General features: G+C 38.2%; 1 protein-coding gene across 1 annotated transcript; it reads left to right on the plus strand.

The window, feature by feature from the left end:
- Nucleotides 1–1,910: 1,910 nt before the first annotated feature.
- Nucleotides 1,911–18,108, plus strand: PTCHD3 (patched domain containing 3). The gene is given in 4 exon segments (XM_087948436.1): nucleotides 1,911–3,285; nucleotides 9,939–10,060; nucleotides 14,049–14,194; nucleotides 16,571–18,108. Coding segments are annotated over 4 exon segments (2,796 nt in total). The 5' UTR covers nucleotides 1,911–2,295.
- The last annotated feature ends 4,218 nt before the right edge of the window (nucleotides 18,109–22,326 follow it).

Raw genomic sequence — 22,326 nt, forward strand, 5'->3', positions numbered from 1 at the left:
CTACTAGACGCGAATTGCCTCTCCAAGTCAATATCTACAAGGAATTATCTCCTGGCAGAAACACGAAGCCGGTTGCTAAAGAGCCAGAAAGCAGCAAGGGCGCCAGGTGGAAAGGACAGGGTCGCGATCACACGGAGATGCCCAAAGCGCGGAGCGTGCATAACTAAAGGCGGCGCACGCAGTTGGCTTGGGGACTACAAGGCAGCATCTGCGCCTCTTCCCGGGTGCGTCTCTAGGCTGCTTCCGGAGCTACGGGACGCTCTCCGTTGCCTAGCGGCCCTTCTTCCTTGGGCTCCCTGCCGTGGGGTACACTCACTTCCTCCTGCAAATTACGCCGCCGCAACTCTTCTCTCCCTTTCCTCTCGCTCCAAAAAGATCGCCATCGTTTCCCGCCGATTCGGGCTTCCAGCCACGTTGTGATCCACTAGTGAGGTTGCCATCTCGGATGGAGGCATCGCAGTCTCCCTCTCTTGCTTGCTCTGAACTTCGCGCGGACCAAAATAAAAAGATCGCCCGCAGGAAGAAAACGCCCTTCTCTTCTTAGAGTTTTAACAAAGAATGCTGGAATGAAAATATACAGGTGTGAGTTTTAGTGTGATGATTGCCCTTAGGAGTGTGTGGAAGCCTAGGTTAGAGAGAAAAACCGCTGCAGGAAGGCAAAGTTGATGCCCTAAACGTAAGTTTTTTCCATAAAAAAGAAAAAAAGGTTAAAGGTTAAAGCAGAGTCACAAAAATAAAACATTGGGATCCAGTTTTAGGCAAGCTTGTGAGCTCATCCCTATATTATGTGGCCTTGCTGTTTGGAGAAGACCTGCATTCACCTCTTTCTTGCTCAACCCCATTTAATATGGACTCACAGTTAAAACATTTCTTTCTCAAAAACATGATTTCCAGCCTCTAGAGCAAGAAGTATTAGTTGTCTGTGTGAGTATGTGTGTCTGCACACGTGCATGCCTACATGCAAGTAATAGTGAGAAGTTTCAGGATGCCATACTGGTTTTTCTTAGCCCAGTCTTGGAAGAGAAGACATACAGGGATTTTTCATTTTCTCTTCCCAGTACAAGATTATTTTGAATGGAGGGGGGGGAGGGAGCTTTGAACAACTATAAAGATTCTTTCTTCCCCCTTTTAAAATGCACTTGATACTCCCTTTCCTCGGTTTCCCCTAAGTGAGAGTAAAACCAGGGGAGAGAAGAATTACCAACAGATCCATACCAAAGAAGCGGTACTTAACTTCCACCTCCAGTGTTGCAGTTTCAAATCTGGAGGCCACAGATTTGGAAATTATGAGGGGCTTCCCATCCTAATAGGTAGAAGCCACCATGTTGGTCTTAGCTTTCCTCCTAATTGTGTGACATTTCCATGAAATTGTAGATTTCAAAAGGAAGAGGTATCCAAGATTTTGTCTGAAAATAGAAATCAAATGCTGCCTTGATTCTCTTTGGGAAAGGAAAACCTGGCAGACTTTCATGATTCCATTATGCGTTATACCATACAAAGATAGTAGTTGTTCTGGAATTGTATATTTTGAGCAGAAAAACCCCCTATATCTCAGTGAGCTTCTAAACAGGTTGAACATCTTCAGTGTTCAAGGGAGGGTGGTTTTTTTTTAACATGAAGAGAGAAAACTAGAAAGGGGAAGGTACATAGATTTTTCCTAAGAAACACTTTGCTAGATATAATTCCATACTCATTTCCTGCAGTAAAAAATGAAATATAACATAATTTCCTTCTGCTGTACCTTGTTTTTCCTGCTAAAACCTTTGAGATTGGGATTTATCTCATTGTGCTACCTTGCAAAGGTATGTGTTTTTTCTCCACTTTCTGAATACAAGTACTTTTGACCACAGAAGTAATATTTATACCAATATTTCTTAACTTTTATTTTTCTTTAATTTGGTAAACATTTTTAAAAATTAAAATTAATGCATTTGATGCCATTTCTTGAAATTGATTGGTTGTATTTTAAATGTTATATTATTTTGCAACAGGCTGGCAAATCATTTTAATTTCGCAGGCCCCTGAAAAAGGGCCTTGTGGGACACCACTCTTCTTAGGACACATTTTTAAAAATCACTGCTTTATACTTCAGCCCAGGACAAAAACGTTATTCATAATAGTGACTGTCCTACAACCAGTGTCACTGAAGTATGAATTTTTTCCAGGTGGCCAGAGGATCGGAGTGATGGAGGAGCAGAAGTTAAAAGATTCCCTTGCCTGGGGAATTTAAACCTACACGGTATTTGTATATAAGAAAAGCGGGCCCTGCATCTGCGGGAACTCGCTAGGAAGAATATGGTATTTGTTCAAGAACCACCTAAGCAGGGAGCAGACTGGGCTACAGGCTCCTTCTCCCAAAGGCCTCGCTTAGGAACCAAACCCGCGTATTCACGAGCGCGAGGGCAACCGCGCCCAATGGAATGTACTCGGGTCCCGCGAATAACGGTCGCTCAGCCAGAGGGCGGGAGAAGGCGGCGAGGCGCGGAAAGGACCGCGCCCGGGCTCTGGGTGGGAAGGACCGAGATGGCGATGGCGGTTCGTTTTTACCGCACTGACTGCCTCCAGGAGCCCCTCTCGCGCGCGGTCCGAGCCTTAGGTGCCTCCGTAGGCACCCACCCGTGGCCTTATCTCCTGGTGCCTCTGGTGCTTTCGGCCGCCCTCTCAGTTGGCTTCATCTTCTTACCTAGCCGCCAACCGAACGACCTGGAGGAGCAATTCACGCCCATCGAAGGCCCCGCCAAAATCGAGCGAAGTTTCGTGCAGAAGTACTTTCAAGCCGACGACGCCCATCACTTCTCCCCGGAAAGACTGAGCACCGAGGGCGGTTATGCCACTTTAATCGCCGTGGCGTCCCAATACCAAGACTCCGTGCTGACGCGAAGGGCTTTCGCCGAGCTGCTGAAGCTAGACCGGGCGGTGCGAGGCATCCAGGCGGCGGGGCTCTCCTTCGATCGGCTTTGCGCGCGCAGCTACGACTACTGCCTCAGCCCCAACCCGATCCTGAGCCTCATCCACGACAACCCGGCCTACATCGAGGTGTTACTGCCCAATTTAACCTTCCCGCTTTTCCGCGACCGGGTGTTCCTGGGCTTCTCCTTTGGGGGCATCCTGCTGGGCCCGGGCAATGAACCTACGCGCCCACTTCTCGAGGCCCAAGCGGTGCGCCTCATCTATTTCCTGCAGGAGGATAACCCCTTGAAACGGGAGGCCAGCACCCTCTGGCTGGAGGCCTTTCTGGAGCGCATCCCCCTAATGCTGAGCGCCCTGAACCTTACCGTTCTCGAGGTAGGGCTGAATTAGGAAATATTATTTTCAACATTTCCCCCATCTTTCATTTCAAATGAAACCTGCCTATCTTTTTTGAGTATGTGCAGGTTATGGAAAACACTTAATAGTTCCTAAGCAATATTCTTGCAAAGCTCCCTTGCCTACAGCATCACTTTCATACAACAGTTTTGTAAACTCCTCACCTCAGTTTTTGAGATCTCATCAGTCTCTTGCAAAGTTCACTTGGCTTGATTTGGCCTATTCACTTTTTCTTCATGCTTTTTTATAGTTTTATTCCATTTATTGCCCTGTATAATTAAATAATCTTAGCACTCATTTCTTTAAAGCTGGTTCTTGGAGAACAACTTCTCATACTGATAGGAATGTTGCTTACCAAATAGTAAAGAGATGTAAAGTAATAGTAAAGAGAATGTTATCCAAATAGTAAAGCGATCTACACTCCTCCAAAAGAAGACTTTCACTCCTCTGCATACCTGATCAATATATGAAACTTTTACCAAAGCATTCCTGATAGAGTATACCTACTCCTGAATATATTCAACAGCAACATCTTTGTTATATTCTCTGCTTAATGTCATATATTCACTATTCCATTTAATCTTAAGCATTCCATTAATTTAAAATTTAATTTAATTCCTTATTTTAATAATTCCAGCATTCAGCAACCAAACAACATTCTATTTATACAAGTTTTGGAAACATAGAATATCATTGTTGGAAGGGACCTTGGAGATCTTCTACTCCAACCTCCTGCTCAAGCAGGAGACCATATACAATTTCATAGATATGACTGTCCAATCTCTTCTTAAAAGCCTCCAGTGACACCCACAATTTCAAAAGGCAAGCCATTCCACTGGTTAGTTGTTCTCCTAGTCAAAAAAGTTATCCTTAGTTCTAGGTTGGATCTTTCTTTGATTAGTTTCCATCCATTGTTTCTTCTGTTGTTTTGGGATGCTTTGGAAAATAGATTGATGTCCCTTTCTTTGTGACAGCGCTTCAAATATTGGAACACTACTATCATGTCACCCCTAGTTCTTCTTTTCACTAGACTAGACAAACCCAATTTCAAGTGAGATCTCGCTAAGGATTTGTAAAATGGTATTAGTACTTCATGTGATCTTGATTCTATTCCTCTGTTAATGCATCCTAGGATCCTGAAAAAGCTTCTTGGATGAAGTGAAACGTCTTTAAAGAAAAACAAGAAAGTCCAGTTGCCTCTTGAAAAAAGCACCTTTGGGACATCCTGGGATTGCATTGGCTTTTTTGGCTGCTGCTGCACACTGCTAGCTCATATTTAAATGACTGTCCACTATGATTCTAAGATTCATCTTGCAGTTACTGCTATTGAGCCAGGTTTCACCTAATCTGTACTTGTATTTTTGGTTTTTCTTTCCTGTGTGTAAGACCTTACTTTTCTCTACCTTGAATTTCATTTTGTTGGATGGATAGGGCGCAGTGTTCAAGTCTGTCAAGAGCCATCTAAATCTTGAACCTATTATTTAATGTGTTGGCTATTCCTGTCAGCTTAGTATTACCTACAAATTGATGTTCACCTTTTATTCCCTCATCTAAGTCTATGTATATAAAAGTGAAATACCACTCACGTATCATCACAACATCTCCAGAACCATAAAGCCTACAAACTTGAAATTTGGCATGTATGTTCCTCTTGGCTTCTAGGTGCTCACTAAGAAAGGATTTTTTGAAATGACCATCAGAGCATTAGTATTTTGTATATTATTATTAACACAGTCTGATGCTAAGAAGTTCTACAACCCCTCCCCACCTGAAAAGAAATCTGTTCCAAATGCAAAACACAAGCAGAGGGGAGGAGTTTGTTTCAGTTTAGTTTCACAACACTGCACAACTTTAGTGGAGGAGTTTGTTTCAGTTTAGTTTCACAACTTTAGTACAGAACAGTTGAACTAAGCCACACCCAGGCTCCTTGTTGTCTCCTTGCTCACACAGCAAATACTATTTCAGTTTCCAAACGACCCTCAACTCTCTCACACACTGACAGGATGCTAGCCAGATGAATACAGATGGATGCTGATAGGCAGAGGCAGAATTTTTCCCCCTTATTTTCCTCCTCAAAAACTAAGCTTAACGACATAGTTTTATAGCAAAGCACGGGTATCGAGTTAGTTATTTATGAAGATATTGAAGAGTAATGGACCTAAAACAGAACTTTGGGGTACTCCACTTCTTACTTTCCTCCATGTAGATGTAATTCCAGTAAGGGCTATGTGTTGAGTGTGATTTGTCAGCCAATTACAAATCCATCTATTGGTGATGCTGTCTATCCCACATTTTTCTAACTTATTAAGAAGGAGATCTGGTCTATTTCATCAAATGCCTTACTGAAATCCAAGTATACTATGTTCACTGCATTTCACTGCTCCACTAATTTAGTTACTTTGTCAAATAATGAAATAAGATTTGTTTGGCAAACTCATGTTGCCTTCTCATTTGCTTGCTTTTAGGTTTTCACAGATCTGTTGCTTGATTATCTTTTCCAGGATCTTTCCAGGTATTTATGTCAGGCTGATTGATCTGTAGTTTCATGGGCCTGTTCCCCCCACCTTTTTTGAATGTTCCATCATTCAGTCTATCATATGCTTCATCTAAACTTTCTCACATTCATATATTTCTCAATGAGCTGATGAAAGTCAACATCCGTACATCTCTTGAGCGACCTAATGCTATAGAAGGATAATAAGAGCACTCTTCCAATTGTCATGTACAGATGTAGTCTTTACACAGCTACTTTATTAAGACCACTATTTAACTTACGTATAGTAGGTAGAAATAATGAGGGAGGAAGAGACAAGAGCCGCAATTAAGACAAAAAGGAAACAGGCCTCAAACTTATATCCATCACATCACCCCCATAGTCATATGTTCACAAGTCAGTACTTTTCAACCAACTTGAATTTACAATGGTTGCAGCATCTTGTCACATAATTACAATTTGCAACCATCCAACAAACAAAATCAGTTGAGAAAGCTGGGTTCACTTAATAACTATGTGATTCATTCACTTAACAACCATCTGATTCACTTAACCACTGTAGTAATTTGTTTACAAGGAAATGGTCATAAAATTAGATCCTGTCATGTGATGATTAATTTAACAACTACAACACTTACCACTACCAATTCGAGTCCAAGTTGTGGTCATAAATTAAAGACTACCTGTATGCTTAAACCATATTTTCCAAAGAACTTTTTTTTCTAAGCAGATAATTTACAAATCCTCATTCATTCTTAGATTTCCAAATGGCCCAGTGATTTCTTTTGTGTTTTCTCTCCTTCACCAATTCCATTTAAGAGAATACAATTTCTCCCAATACTTAACTCTGAGTGTCATCCAGTATTTACTAATGTTCACTCCAAATCCTTTCATTTTCACTATTTGCTAGAGCATAAATGTAATTGTCATCTGTCTGTGCACAATAGTCTGGATCAGTGGTTGCCAACCAGTGGGCCGTGGCCCACTGGTGGTCTGCGAGGAAATTTTGGTAGGCCGCAGAGAAATCTCACCCACAGAGCACCCCCCGCAAAGCAATTAATTCAGGTTGCTCAGAAACACAAAGCTGCGCCGCCCACATGGCCTGTGGGAACCCTCCCCGCCCACTCACTCCTTACCTCGCAAACTTGCCTGCTAAATTGCTATTTTACCTTTTTCCGACCATCAGCTGCTCTGCTGTGGCAGGAGATTAAGATTAGCTAGGAAGCAGGAAATATTTGGATTTCTTGCTTTCTAGCTAGTCTTTAGATCTTCGGCTCTGCTTTTAAGCACAGCCAAACCTCCCTTAGGACTGAAGGTTCTATGATTCAGTTCAGACTCACGACAAGCAAATTTTATGTGACAGACTGAGCTAGCCGATGGCAGATAGATAGATCACTGAATGATTATGTGAGCAACTCAATCTGCCTGTCTGCTTTGCCTGATTTTGGGTAAAAGTTGCTCTTTTTTAAAATAAAAAATTCAATATTTACATACATGGTGTGTTGTGAGTTAATTTTGTGAGTTTGCTTGCTAGCAAATTTTATGAGTTTGCTTGCAAGCAAATTTTATGTGACAGATTGAGCTAGCTGATGGCAGATAGATCTCTGAATGAATCTGATTCTGTGAGCAACTCAATCTGCCTGCCTGCTTTGCCTGATTTTGGGTAAAAGTTGTTTTTTTAATAAAAAAATTCAATATTTATATAAATATAAATATTTATAATATTTATATACAAGCCGTGCCCAGTCAGTCACATGACCACCAAGCCACACCCACAAATTAGGCCATGCCCACAGAACCGGTTAGTGGTCCCTGGGATTTTAAATTATGAGTTTGGTGGTCCCTGAGGTCCAAAAGGTTGGTCTGGATGACATCAATTCATGCTTCCTGATTTAAAAGTTAGCTCTTTTATTCATAATTAAATTTATATTATCATTCCTATATCTACAGCAACTTCATTCATCAGCTTTATTTTGCAGGATTAAACTATCCTCATTCATCTATTATATCCGTCTCTGCCTACTAAACTAAACTAAAATCTTACGGTATCTCTGGACACCTGTATAATTGGATAGAAGCATTCCTGTCAAACAGACAACAAATGGTCAAAATTGGGAGCGTCCTATCAAATTCTGTACCTGTCAACAGTGGTGTTTTAGGAGTAGTTTGTCGTGAATCACTGAATCAAAGGCTTTACAGAAGTCTATGTAGATTGCATCTATTGCTTTGCCCTGATCGAGTTGTGTAGTCCATATGTTTTTGCAGTGTAAAAATTGCAGATTATGATAGTTTTTTCCTAAAACCAAATTGTTTATTGGAGAGTAGGTTGTTTGTTTCTAAGTGGAGGATGATGGATTGGTTAATAATTGATTCCATGACTTTACAGGTGACGCAGTGTAAAGAGATTGGTCTGTAATTTTCAACTAAGCTGGGGTCAGTAATGAAATATATTATTATGGAATACAATAAAGTAAATGTAAGAAAAAGGCACTTGGGCCTGGGCCTGTTACCTCTACCATTGTGGTGAGAATTAGAGACCTAATTGCCCTGGCCAACAGCCTTGAAAAAAATTCTACAGGGAACAGCCTTTGAGGTGATTATCTGCATTAGCAGGCACTTCCCCCAACAACTTGTACTCTTTGCTTGAAGTTGTGGGCCTAGGATGTTTGTTGTTGTTTTTAAGAACCAATCCCCCTTACCAGAGGGAGCCCCCTTGTGGAGTATTGTGAAGCCGTTATCATGACAGCTCCACTGTGCTGTACAGTAGAAGCCATTTTAAGGCACAACAGGCTGTATCTTAACAGCACTTGAATCCAAAATGCACACGATCACTGTCAAAAGTACTATTATTTGACACTATAATTCATAATTCATTCTTTTTCATTTCAGCAGCCCAAGCATTCCAGAGTTATGCTGGAACACACACACAGACACACACACAGAAGGTTGTTAGGAGTGTCTTACCCCCACAGTATTTTTTTTCCAGAGGGTAAGTCATCTGTGTACCATGTTTGGTTGAAATTGCTTGAGGTGTTCCAGAGTTATGCCGGAACGTACACTTCTATAGCATTTTTTGCTATAGAATTTTACAGGTAGACCTTAATTTAATTATCATTTGTCCAGCAATCATTTAAAGTTGAAACAGAAATGAAGAAATGCTGGATTCTGACACTCCCACAATTGTGATCTTACTGCCAGTTGCAGTGCCTTACAATCATGTGATTGCCATTTGTGACCTTCCCTTCTGGCTTCTCTAGAAAATCAATGGGGAAGAGGACTGGGAAGTAGTTAGGTAAAGCTTTTCTATCACACACCCTTCCCAGCTTTTCTGTCGCTGTGCCACATTGGCCCATTAGACAACCTTGTGCAACCTTGGCACTCTCAGAGTCCCCGATTATTGCTGTGCCATCCTCGGGCACCCTCTCTAACTCTTGCTTTGTCTTCTACATACCTTGCATACCCTCCCGGAGACTTGCCACACTTTCCTCACATCTTCACATATTCCTACACACCCTCCCCAAGTCTTTTCATATCTCCCTTGTGTACTTTCTCTTACCCTTGCTGTTCTTCCCACTAATCCTTCCCAGCCTCACTGCATCCTCTTGTACAATGTTTCCAAGCTTCGCTGCATCTCTCTTGCACCCCCATGTACCTTCTCCAGCCCTTGCTGTGCCCCTCTCAATACCCTAATGCAACCTTCCCAAATTTTGCCATACCTTCCTAGCACCTTCCCTGAACCTTTTCCATATGTAGCCCCTATCCAGCCACAACCACTTACCTGGCTGCAAGCTATTTGGAACTTACAACTTCCATCCAGCTTTCCCCTTTGATTTGGCCTGCCACCTAATAGTCGGTTAATAACAAGTCGGTTAATTTGGTTAACAATAGCAACCAAGATGCTTAACCTCATCATTTCAAGATGAAAATTCCATTCCAGTTGTTTTGAGTCAAAGACTACTTGTAAAAATTTCCATTAACTTGTCTTTGTAATATATATGTTAAAGCATACAAAAGCTGGATAATAATGAAAATACTTTTATCTCAGCCTGTTTTTAAATAGATCAATTAAAATACATTTTAAGGTAAAATAATTGAAAGGTTGTCTTCCCTCTCTCTCCTTCCCCCTTTAACCTGGCAGGTAGCCTATTTTACCTCATTGTCAAGACAGAATGAATTTGAAAACCTTGCTAGGGGTGTGATCCCATTGGTCTCCATCGCATATCTTTTAACGATAGCATTCTCAATTATTTCATGTACAAGGTAAATTTTCCCTCACCTGTTCTTATTTAACTTTATATATTTTTCTTATAGAATAAAAAGTTTTCATATTCTAAAAAGTATATCTACATACCAACATGCACACATGGCAAGATAGGTAGGAAATAAATGTAACAAATAAGTATACATAAACATCAAATGATATTACTATAGGTAAGCAGCTATATAAAAAAAGAAATGCAAAAACTATCAAACTGCACTTGTTTTGGGAGAAAAGAATACACTTTCCATTAACATTTTTCAATAGTAGAGGTAGACCTTGACTTACAATAATAATTGAGCCTGGAATTATGGACATAAGTTGAGGCATCACATGACCAAATCTGATTTTTTTAAAATATTTTTTTGCTGCAGTTATTAACATACCATGTTTGTTAAATGAACATGTTAGTTGTAAGCAAATGCTGCAGTTATTAAGCAAATTTGTTTTTTCCAGTGAGTTTTTTTGCCAGGAACTGGAAATAAACATTGGAAACCAAGAAAACATGTCATAAATTGCAGTCACATGACTGCTGGATGTTACAAACAACCATAAAGATGAGCTGTTGCTAAACTCCCCAAAAGCAATCACATAACTGTAGTGGGGGATGCATCATCATAATTTTAAAACAGGCCATAAGGACTTTTGGGAGGTTCCTCATAACTTTTAAAGGTCATTAAGTGACCAGTTGTAAGTCAGGAACTACCTGTATGGCTAATAAAATAAAATGTCCTGCCAGTGCAGTCTAATGTGCTGCATGACTACTTAGAAATAAAGTCAGTCAGAAATAGAAATCAATATACAGGTAGTTCTGAACTAATTGAGCCCAAAATTTATGTTGCTAAGTGAGAAATATTTTTAATGACTTTTAAAACATTTTATGACTTTTCTTGCCACATTTGTTAAGTGAATCATTTCAGTTGTTAAATTAGTAACACTTATTAAGTGAATCTGATTTCCCCATTGACTTTGCTTATCAGAAGTTTGCAAAAGGAGATCACATGACCCCGGGACACTGCAACCGTCATAAATGTGAGTCAGTTGTCAAGCATCCACATGTAAATCATGGGGATGCTGCAACAGTCATAAGTGTGAAAAAAATTTATAAGCCACTTTTTTCAGTGTCATCACTAAGTGAACTGTTGTAAGTCGAGGATTACCTGTAACTTACTCCCAAGGAACTATACAGGATGCAGCCTTAACAGTACGTAATTCTTTTTCCTCTAAAGACTTACAGTATTCCCTAGTAATGTTTATAATTATAAACAGTAGGACTGCATCAATTGGTGCAATTATTGCATGACCTAGCTTGTCTGTTAAATAGCAGGTATGCTTGTTAAAAATAGGAAGAAAAATTATGCACAGGCAAATAAGGTATATTTCCAATCCCTAATTCTAACCTATCCCAATCCCAAGGAATGAAATCATAGCTCTTTTCTTAGATTTCTGGCCAGATTATGAAAGGAAGCAGAATATGATGTGACATAATTGAGTAATGAATGACAGGCACTGAAGAAAACTGTTAGCCCCACTAGGTAAAATAAACCAAGAAATGTGAAAGTAAAAACTACATTTGTGGTAAAGATAAAAATTATGTTTGCTACTGGTTATAATAACATAAAGTTGCAAATCTAATTACAAACAGTTTCTATTTATTTATTTTTCCAGTTTACACAGTGCCCTTAAAAAAGATTGTGTTTCCCCAACACATGTCATGTGGTTAACACTTACTTACTGGTTTTTGGATTCTTTCCTCTTTCATTTAATGTGAGTCAAAGAAAGACCTTTCAGTTCATCTTTTGGGATAAAAATGTTTTTGTTTTTTTTACATTTCCCCACAAGAATTTACTTTTGGAATTGTTACAGATGGGTGAAATATATATTGTCAGTACATAGATATGCTTAAAAGTTGGTCCCATTGAAATTAATGTTGTTTGGTCCCAAATACACACCCATATTTTTGAATGTAGTCAGACGTTACTTCCTCTTATCAAGAGAACAGTCACAGTGGATGTACAGGTAAAACTCGGAAAATTAGAATATAGTGCAAAAGTTCATTTATTTCAGTAATGCAACTTAAAAGGTGAACTTAATATATGAGATAGACTCATTACATGCAAAGCAAGATAGTTCAAGCCATGATGTGTCATAATTGAGATGATTATGGCTTACAGCTCATGAAAACCCCAAATCCACAATCTCAGAAAATTAGAATACTGTGAAAAGGTTCAATATTCAAGGCTCAAAGTGTCCCACTCTAATCAGCTAATTAAGCCATAACATCTGGAAAGGGTTCCTGAGCCTTTAAATGGTCTCTCAGTCTGGTTCAGTACGAACCACAATCATGGGAAAGACTGCTGACCTGACAGTTGTGCAGAAAACCATCACAGACACCCTCTATAAGGCGGAAAAGCCTCAAAAGGTAATTGCAAAAAAAGTTAGATGTTCCCAAAGTGCTGTATCAAAGCACATTAATAGAAAGTTATGTGGAAGGGAAAAGTGTGGAAGAAAAAGGTGCACAAGCAGCAGGGATGATTGCAGCCTGGAGAGGATTGTCAGGAAAAGGCCATTCAAAAGTGTTGGGGACTTTCACAAGGAGTGGACTGAGTCTGGAGTCAGTGCATCAAGAGCCACCACACACAGATGGATCCTGGACATGGGCTTCAAATGTCGTATTCCTCTTGCCAAGCCACTCCTGAACAACAAACAATGTCAGAAGCATCTTACCTGGGCTAAAGAAAAACAGAACTGGTCTGTTGCTCAGTGGTCCAAAGTCCTCTTTTCTGATGAGAGCAACTTTTGCATCTCATTTGGAAACCAAGGACCCAGAGTCTGGAGGAAGAATGGAGAGGCACACACTGCAAGATGCTTGAAGTCCAGTGTGAAGTTCCCACAGTCTTTGTTGATTTGGGGAGCCATGTCATCTGCTGGTGTTGGTCCACTGTGCTTCATTAAGTCCAGGGTCAATGCAGCCGTCTACCAGGAGATTTTGGAGCACTTCATGCTGCCTTCTGCAGACGAGCTTTATGGGGATGCTGACTTCATTTTCCAGCAGGACTTGGCACCTGCCCACACTGCCCAAAGCACCAAAACCTGGTTCAATGACCATGGGATTACTGTGCTTGATTGGCCAGCAAACTCACCTGGCCTGAACCCCATGGAGAATCTATGGGGCATTGCCAAGAGAAAGATGAGAGACATGAGACCGAACAATGCAGAAGAGCTGAAGGCCGCTATTGAAGCATCCTGGTCTTCCATAACACCTCAGCAGTGCCACAGGCTGATAGCTTCCATGCCACGCCGCATTGAGGCAGTAATTGCTGCAAAAGGGGCCCAAACCAAGTACTGAGTACATATGCAAGCTTATACTTTTCAGAGGTCTGATATTGTTCTATGTACAATCCTTGTTTTATTGATTGCATGTAATATTGTAATTTTCTGAGATTGTGGATTTCAGGTTTTCATGAGCTGTAAGCCATAATCACCTCCATTATGACAAATCACGGCTTGAACTAACTTGCTTTGCCTATCTCATATACAGTATTAATTTCACCTTTTAAGTTGCATTACTGAAATAAATGAACTTTTGCACAATATTCTAATTTTTCAAGTTTCACCTGTATAATATTAATAAGTTGGCTTTACCACAAACCTATGTGAAATATGAAATTGTGTGAATTCTATGCATGGAAATAATGTCAGAAATACAGTATCTGTGAGTTCTTACATGATCTGAATAGCAAATGCTTACTATACACACTAGAGCCTACAAATAATTTAATGAAATACCTTCATTACTTTAAGTGACTTGATGTTTTTGAGAATACAAATGTCCATTTCTAAAATTAAGTATATTTCTGCAATTTACAAATTCTGCAGTTTTTTTAAATATTTAATACCTGCATGTGAGTTCTTTGTTTGGAAGATATTAGAAATACAGAATGAACTTCAGAATCTATAGTGCTCAACTATTCTTCGTCCTTTTTATAGGCTAGATTGTGTCCGAACAAAACTCTGGGTTGCATTTTTTGGAGTTTTTTCAGCAGGCTTATCTGTGATCAGCAGTTTTGGATTATTGCTATTTTATGGGGTGCCATTTGTCATCACAGCTGCAAATTCGCCATTTCTTATACTTGGTAGGTAATAAATATATATCTTCCTTTGAGCTTTCAACAGATACATATGAGCTAAAAGTTCCATCTCTCCCAATTATACTTCTTAGTTTAGTTTTAGTTTACTTTATTGTCATTGCAACTTGTACAACAAAATTAAATATCATCTTCAGTGTACATTATGACTATGAAAATAAACTGATAGTTCTGACAGATGTTCTAGATTTCTCTGAAGCTCTTTCTAAGATTAGCTTAAGGTTACAATCTTACATGTGAAAAATATTTTTCCCTGACATAATATTGAGCTCACCTATACACACTTCTGTGAACATCTCTGTTCTTATGAATTCTACCACACTGGTAATTTCTTATTTTTTTGACTACCACAAAGTCTGGTCTTTTTCTCACCTGTACCATTAACATTTACTTCAGGCCATACCATTTCCACCTTCGTCATCCATTACTTTGATCCAAATTTTTCTTTTTTCTTAATTTTTTCACTATTGTAATAGATTTTTTTTCTTCAATAACAAATTGTATTCAGATTAGTTATATATGTTGTTTGACTTCTATTCAAATATTATATTCAAAAGAACCATAGGATTTTATGATATTATGCATACCCCGGTGTAATTTGTAATTTTTCTTGAACTTCAGTAAAAGGCAAACAGAAATAAGTGCATGACCCAGGATAAAAAATAAGTTGTATTTCATTTATTTTAATTATATAACTTAAATATAGTTATATAGTTACTCTGTATATGTTTATTAATTCCAACAGTTACTTATGTCATCTCCAAATGAGATGACATAAGACATCCAACTCAGAGGTAGTATTCAGCAGGTTCTGACCAGTTCTGGAGAACCAGTAGCAGAAATTTTGAGTAGTTTGGAGAACCAGCAAATACCACCTCTGACTGGAGATTTTACAGTATCCTTCCCCTGCCACGCCTATCAAGCCATGCCCACAGAACCAGTAGTAAAAAAATTTCAGTCCCACCACTGATCCAACTAGACACAAGAACAGTTTTTTCCCGAACGCCATCACTGCTAAACAAATAATTCCCACAACACTGTTCAACTATTTACTAAGTCTGCATTACTATTACTATTAATCTTCTCATCACTCCTTATCGCCATCCCCTCCCACTTGTGAATGTATGACTGTAACTTTGTTGCTTGTATCCTTATGATTTATATTGACTGTTTCCTAGTATGATTTGATTGCCTATTTGTACCCTATGACTATATTAAGTGTTGTACCTTATGATTCTTGATAAAGGTATCTTTTCTTTTTATGTACACTGAGAGCATATACACCAAGACAAATTCCTGGTGTGTCTAATCACACTTGGCCAATAAAGAATTCATTCATTCATTCATCAAAATTACCAGTCAGTGACAGCTAGAGGGAAAAATAGGTGCCTCACCTAAGTCTGATCAGTAGTATGCATTAATAGAACTACAGTTTATGTAGCACTCATCTAGTCTTTCTGATTCTTTGCAAAATATAGAACAATAATTATTTTGTCTTTATATATTGCTTTGAAAGCTAGGTATAAATAAAATTAAATATTTATTCAGTTTCTCTGATATTTTTCTGCTTCACACAAATGAACTGAATCTGTTTTGCTATTCTCAATTTTGGTTTCATCACATATTTATCCTGCTATCATCTCAGTAACACAAAAATGGTTTCGAATCACAGTATCTGAGGAGTATTTCTGCCTGTTCATACAGGTAGTCCTCCACTTACATTTCATGACTATTCAAAGTTACTATGGCACTTTAAAAAGTGACATGACCATTTTTTCACACCTGCGACTATTGCAGCATTCCCATGGTCATATGATCAAATTTCAGACACTTGGCAACTAACTCATAGTTATGACAATTAGAGTGTCCTGGAGTCATGTGATCACCTTTTGTGACTTTCTGATGAGCAAAGTCAATGGAGAATCCAGATTTGCTGAACAACTGTATTACCAACTTAACTGCAGTGATTCATTTAACAACTGTGGCACAGAAGGAAAATGGAGCAAAATTCATTTAACAAATGTCTCCCTTAACAACAGAAATTTTGGACTCAATTGTGTTTGTAAATTGAGGACTATCTGTACTTTCCTGGGCATTGTTTTTATCTGTATCACATGATGGCATATAAACGAAACAGGACCTTCTTGGGTATGAAATGTTTTCTTCCCTATAACTAGATAACCACTCAAATTGTTTTCTTTTCTGCACCGTGAAAATACTGGACCTGTTGAATTTATCTCAAACAGGTTGATGTGTCTCAAGATTTGTTATCTTAAAAAAATATGAGTTGCTGATCATGTGCCTTGTGTAATTTGCTCTTTTTATGTCATGTGAAAACTGACGACTCTTTCTACCATTATACAGGAATTGGTGTTGATGATATGTTCATCCTGGTATCATGTTGGCAGCACACAAAAGTAAAGGATAGTGTCACAGACCGGATGGCTACCACTTATTCAGAAGCAGCTGTATCAGTTACTATCACAACTATGACAGATGTTTTAGCTTTCTACATTGGAATTGCAACTTCTTTTCCATCAATTAGATCATTTTGTATCTATACAGGAACGGCTTTCATTTTTTGCTATATATACAACCTGACATTTCTTGGGGCTGTTCTAGCTCTAAATGGTAGAAGAGAAAAAAGTAACAGGCATTGGCTGACATTCATGAAAGTGTTTTCAGAGCCCCAGGATTCCCGGGGCCGTATGTATAACCGATGTTGCACAGGAGGACTTTATGATGAAACAACTGGAACTGAGATTGAACATCCCATGAATTCTTTCTTCAGAAAGTATTATGGTCCCTTCCTTATGCAAAGCTGGACTAAGGTGTTTGTGGTAGTGTTATATGTCACATACCTAGCAACTAGTTTACTTGGATGCTTTGTACTTCAAGAGGGCATAGATCTTCGAAACGTAGCAACTGATGATTCTTATATCATTCCATACTACAACCTTGAAGATCAATATCTTTCAACATATGGTCCAAGGGTTATGGTAATAGTTACTGAAAGTATAGAGTATTGGAATGAATCTGTTCGTACAGATCTTGATAACTGTATGAATGTTTTAGAAAATTCATACTATGTGGAAAAGAATTTTTCAGAGTCGTGGCTAAGAATTTATGAAAAAGTTGCTAAAAACATGTCTCTAGATTTAAATGATCATGATGTATTCATTACAAATTTACCTGCTCTATTCAGAGTAGATCCCAATTCTCAGTGGAATATTAATATAAGTGCAAAAGAAATAGTAGCTTCTCGGTTCTTTATACAGACCATAAATGTTAAAAATTCACTGCATGAGAAAAATCTTTTAAAGCAGCTAAGACGTTTTGCTAAGTACTGTAAGATACCACTAATGGTTTATCATCCAGCTTTTATACACTTTGATCAGTACCTTGTTATAAATCAAAATACCATTCAAAATGTTCTGATTGCAGCTGGGGCCATGTTAATTATTTCTTTGCTGCTGATTCCCAGTCCTGTTTGTTCTTTGTGGGTAACTTTTACTATTGGCTCTGTGATTGTAGGTGTGTCTGGTTACATGGCCTTCTGGCATGTGAATCTTGATTCCATATCTATGATCAATCTTGTTATTTGCATAGGATTTTCTGTAGACTATTCCGCTCACATATCTTATGCCTATGTTTCCAATAGTAAAATAAGTGCACGTGAAAAGGCAATAGATGCTCTTTTCCATCTGGGTTACCCAGTTGTGCAGGCATCTGCCTCCACCCTTGTAGGAATTTCCGTTCTCTCTATGGCAACCACATATGTCTTTAGGACTTGCTTTAAGATAATGTTTCTTGTTATTACATTTGGGACTCTTCATGGTCTCATGTTCATCCCTGTGTTTTTAACATTTTTTAGTTATTGTACTTGATTTTCAAATAGATAACAAACAAAACAATGGCCAATGCTATGGAAATTTCTCAGTGTAATAAGAAACTTGTTTTAAATGAAAACATGGGACTGGTAACTACTAATAGGGAAAAAAACATAAGCTAAAATTTCCCCCATTTCAGGAAGATCAAATTGCTCATGATGTTCTGATGAATTGTACATTAATCAGAAGAAATGGACAGTTGAAGGCTGTTTTATAATAAGCTATTCAAGATTTATTAGAACAATTCTTATGGTGTATTTATTTAGGCATTCATGATTAATGTAAAGTGGGATCAGGATTGTTCGGATGCTGATAAAATGAAACCATTTTATTTAATGCCATGTGGTGGTGATTGCCACAAAGTACATATGGAAGAATGCAATTAAGTACAAAAAGAAGCGTGGAATCACTGGCAGTATCATGATCATAAGGCATGGCAAATCAGATTCGCAAAGAATCTGGGCTCGTATGATATTGAGGTAAGGCTTTGTAAATAGAGGGAGTTTATATTGTACGTTTTCTCAGCTCATACTTCATGCCCATCAGTAATGGGGACAAGCAGGCCATATTCTAACAACGAAGCAAAAGCCTTCTGGCATGTGAACCTTTATCATAAATATTACTAACAGCTGCAAACTACCCATGTGCTTATTATAACTTCTATATAATTAACGTCTGGATCATCTAAAGTAAATCCATCCATTCTTTTAAATTTCTCTTTGCAGCTTATCTTGGCTAAAAGAAGCAATGTACCATATTTAGGTAGTATGGTAACTCCAAATGAATCACAAATGGATAATTTATGGCTACAGAAATTGCAAGGTGGGACATTCAGATGCATTTATGTGTAATTCTATTGTATCCAGATTTGTTATATTGTCCCAATATGTTTTCCAGACAAGATAGCTGTTAGCAATATTGGCAAGCATCATAGATTTGATTCCTTTTATATGTTGAAGATACTGTATTTATATTAAAAGTATCCAATGCAAAATAAAGCCTAATATCTATAGAATAAAATTTTACATGAATCTGAAAACTGAAGTAAATTATTCAGATCTTCATGATAAAATTTGTTTTGTTATTTATTTCATTCATACCTAGATTTTCCTCCCCCTCTTTTCAAACTTGACTATTAGCTATCTAAATGCAAATATCACTAAATTGTACTGTGTGATGAAGACTTAATTAGAGCAAAGAAATTTAGCTGATTTTTAACTTTTTTCCCTTCAGTATTACATGTGTCCACACTTCCTATTTAAATATGATTTTGATAATGGTGGTCTGACTCTTCATTACCAAAATACTTTACACATTGTAATAATGATTCCACTTCAGTAAAAATTATAGCAGCTTTTATTTGTTTATTAGATTTGTATCCTGGTTTTCTTCTGAAAGCTTAAGAAAACTGAAGGCACAGGTTGTTGGGGATGAAAAAAAAAAGAATCTTGATGCATTGTGGTTTCCACTAGATGCCTGTATTAAATACCAATCATTAGATTAAAAGGACCTGCAAGCCAGAGTTACAAATCAGGCAGGGTGCCAGAGCAGCTTGAGGAATTAAAATAGTTAAAATGCAATGATAACTTTCAGCAGCCAACTCTTGCTCATAAAGTGAAACTCTTTATCAGAGAGGTCATTTAAGCTCTCCAGAAAGAGCACACCCAGGAGAAGCAATCCTTAGATCCATTTGTACCACTTAAACATAGCAGCTGGTCTCTCTCACCTCACAAGATATCCTAAGGAAATCATCCAGATTTAAGGAAAGATCACATGCCCCTCCAGAAAGGCAGTAAAAAAAATCAGTGCCAAGCTTGCATCCTGCCTCTTGGAAGTATACCCCAAAAGGACAGTGCCAGGAAACACTAAAGCAGTGAAGGAAGACCCACTCCCCAGATAGAAAAACCATGTGGCAGGAAAAAATTCAAACACAATACAAATAACTAAATCACAACAATTTAAATACTTTTAAAACTAAAATACAAGCCTTGTCTGGGTCATTGCCAGAGTTCACACCCCAGGCAAGCTCAAGTATAAACACTTGAGATAAGCCTAATTACAAAGAAAGCAATTAGCACTAGAATGTAGCAAAAGAGCAAACAAGGTAGCTGTTCCTTGTTAAACCAATTACCTGAACAAATAGACACTGGAATTAGCCAGATTTTTCAAGCCAGTTTCTTTTCAGGACCAGAGGTCAACCTTTTTCCTTCCAAAGCTGAATAGGGAAAATTATCCCATCAATAAACACAGGATTAAACATCACCAAACACAGAATTAAACTTCACCAAAATCCAGTTTTATTGGTCTAAAACTGGTTTTTGGTTAAGTTTAATTCTGTGCTTGGTGATGTTTAATCCTGTGTTTATTAATGTGATAATTTTCTCAGAAAGGGTATGTAAAATCACATTTGAATGTCAATCTAGCTAGCCAAGAAACCTTGCTGAATGTCACTCGTCTTGGTTCCTTGTCATCAAAAGCTTTCTGGCAGCTCTACATTATTCAATTCTTCAAAGTGCTGATCATTGCATCACGCCTGGAAGAACTCCAACAGGGGAGTATTTCCTCCCAATAGTGTAAAAAGCTTAAAACAACTCTTCCCTTTTAAGAAAGTCAAGCCTCAGCAAAGTACCAGCAAAGAAAAGGAAAAAAACTCAGGAGAAGCTCCAGAGGCAACAGTAAGTCTAGGCATACTGCCAAAGAATGTAATAAAGATTAACTGAGAGGCAGTTTCTATAAGCAGGGCAATAAAGATTAGGCTAGAAACAACACCAGAATGTTTCATTCCTGCCTGCCTTACAGGATTAGCCCTGTAAAGTGGAAAAAAACAAAAGATTTCTTCCAACAACCAGTTCTCCGAACTTAGAAAGTTAATAACAGGTTCTAGCGAACAGGGGCAAACTAGTAGAATCCCACCACTGTATTTAGGGCATCTATTTGCAAGTAAAGAAGCTTTTTGTATTTTTGTACAGGTCATCCCTGACTTACAACAGTTCATTTAGTGACCATTCAAAGTTACAATAGCACTGAAAAAAGTGATTTATGACTATTTTTCATATCATTGCAGCATCCCCATGGTCACGAGAGGCCAGGCAAGGAGAAGCACCCCTCGACATGAGTGATGTCAAATTGGTCACGCCCACCCAGTCACATGACCACCCAGCCACGTCTACCCAACTCTTCATTAGGGCAGAGAACCGGTTGTTAAATTATTTGAATCCCACCACTGTTTACATTGGCCTGTTTGCAGCACTCTGCAACACAACACTCAACCATCAACCCCTTCACAGCTTAGTTATGTAGCAATGGCTATGGACAACTATGGGCAAGTCTAAATCAGCCTTTACCCATCAATCTAGGACCTCAGACTAAGTTGAATCTAACAATATCTTCCAATTATGAACATAACTGTTAGAGGGGTGCGTACTAAAGACCTCTACAGCACAGATTCCTTGATTTGCTTTCTAGCTTACAAGAAACATCCTTGTCTTACATCAATTTAGCTTCACATAATGTATATAACATTAATTGAATTACAATGGAATCTCAAACCTAGAAAACAAATTGTCTCTCCTTCCTTTATGCCTGACTACAGTGAAATGTCATGTCAAGTGGTATTTGTATTCTGCCATACTACAGAAAAAAATAGATATGGATATGAAGGAATAACTCAAACATTATTTTCAAATACTGCATATAAACCAAAAACAATCTCTAAAAATAATGCAGCTGTTGTGAACTAATGTTAAGCTTTGGTTTATGTTATTCTTTGTTGTCCCAGGAACAGTATTATATAGTACTTTACATCAGCAAAAGTCCTTTTGAAGATTATCTGCGTATATTGTTTGTTAAAAACAATTGGGAAAAAACATTAATCTACAATATTTTATTAATATACATGTTAGCTAATATTTGGTACAATTTTTAAACTGACTCTTATCTCCTAAATAATATTATTCCCACAATAATTATTTCATTCTCATCTGCCATTTTTTCTTAATCCTTCTATTTATGCTGAATACTGAATAAAGTAATTTTCCTAAAGAAGATAAAATGTGTTTAGCTATTTACAATATGTCACTTTGCAAATTCCTCTGAAATACTGTATAAATAGGTCATTTTTCATCAGCTTATTTCATTCTTGTGGCACTCTCTGGCCACAATAAAGATAAAACATCCTTTGTTTTTTATTGCATTGTGACAAAGACCCTTAAGCTCCTTTCCCCCCCCTCC

Source organism: Notechis scutatus, chromosome Z, assembly GCF_049901735.1.
Source record: "Notechis scutatus isolate UNSWTSFEM ecotype Mainland chromosome Z, rNotScu1.2, whole genome shotgun sequence".
Taxonomy (NCBI): domain Eukaryota; kingdom Metazoa; phylum Chordata; class Lepidosauria; order Squamata; family Elapidae; genus Notechis; species Notechis scutatus.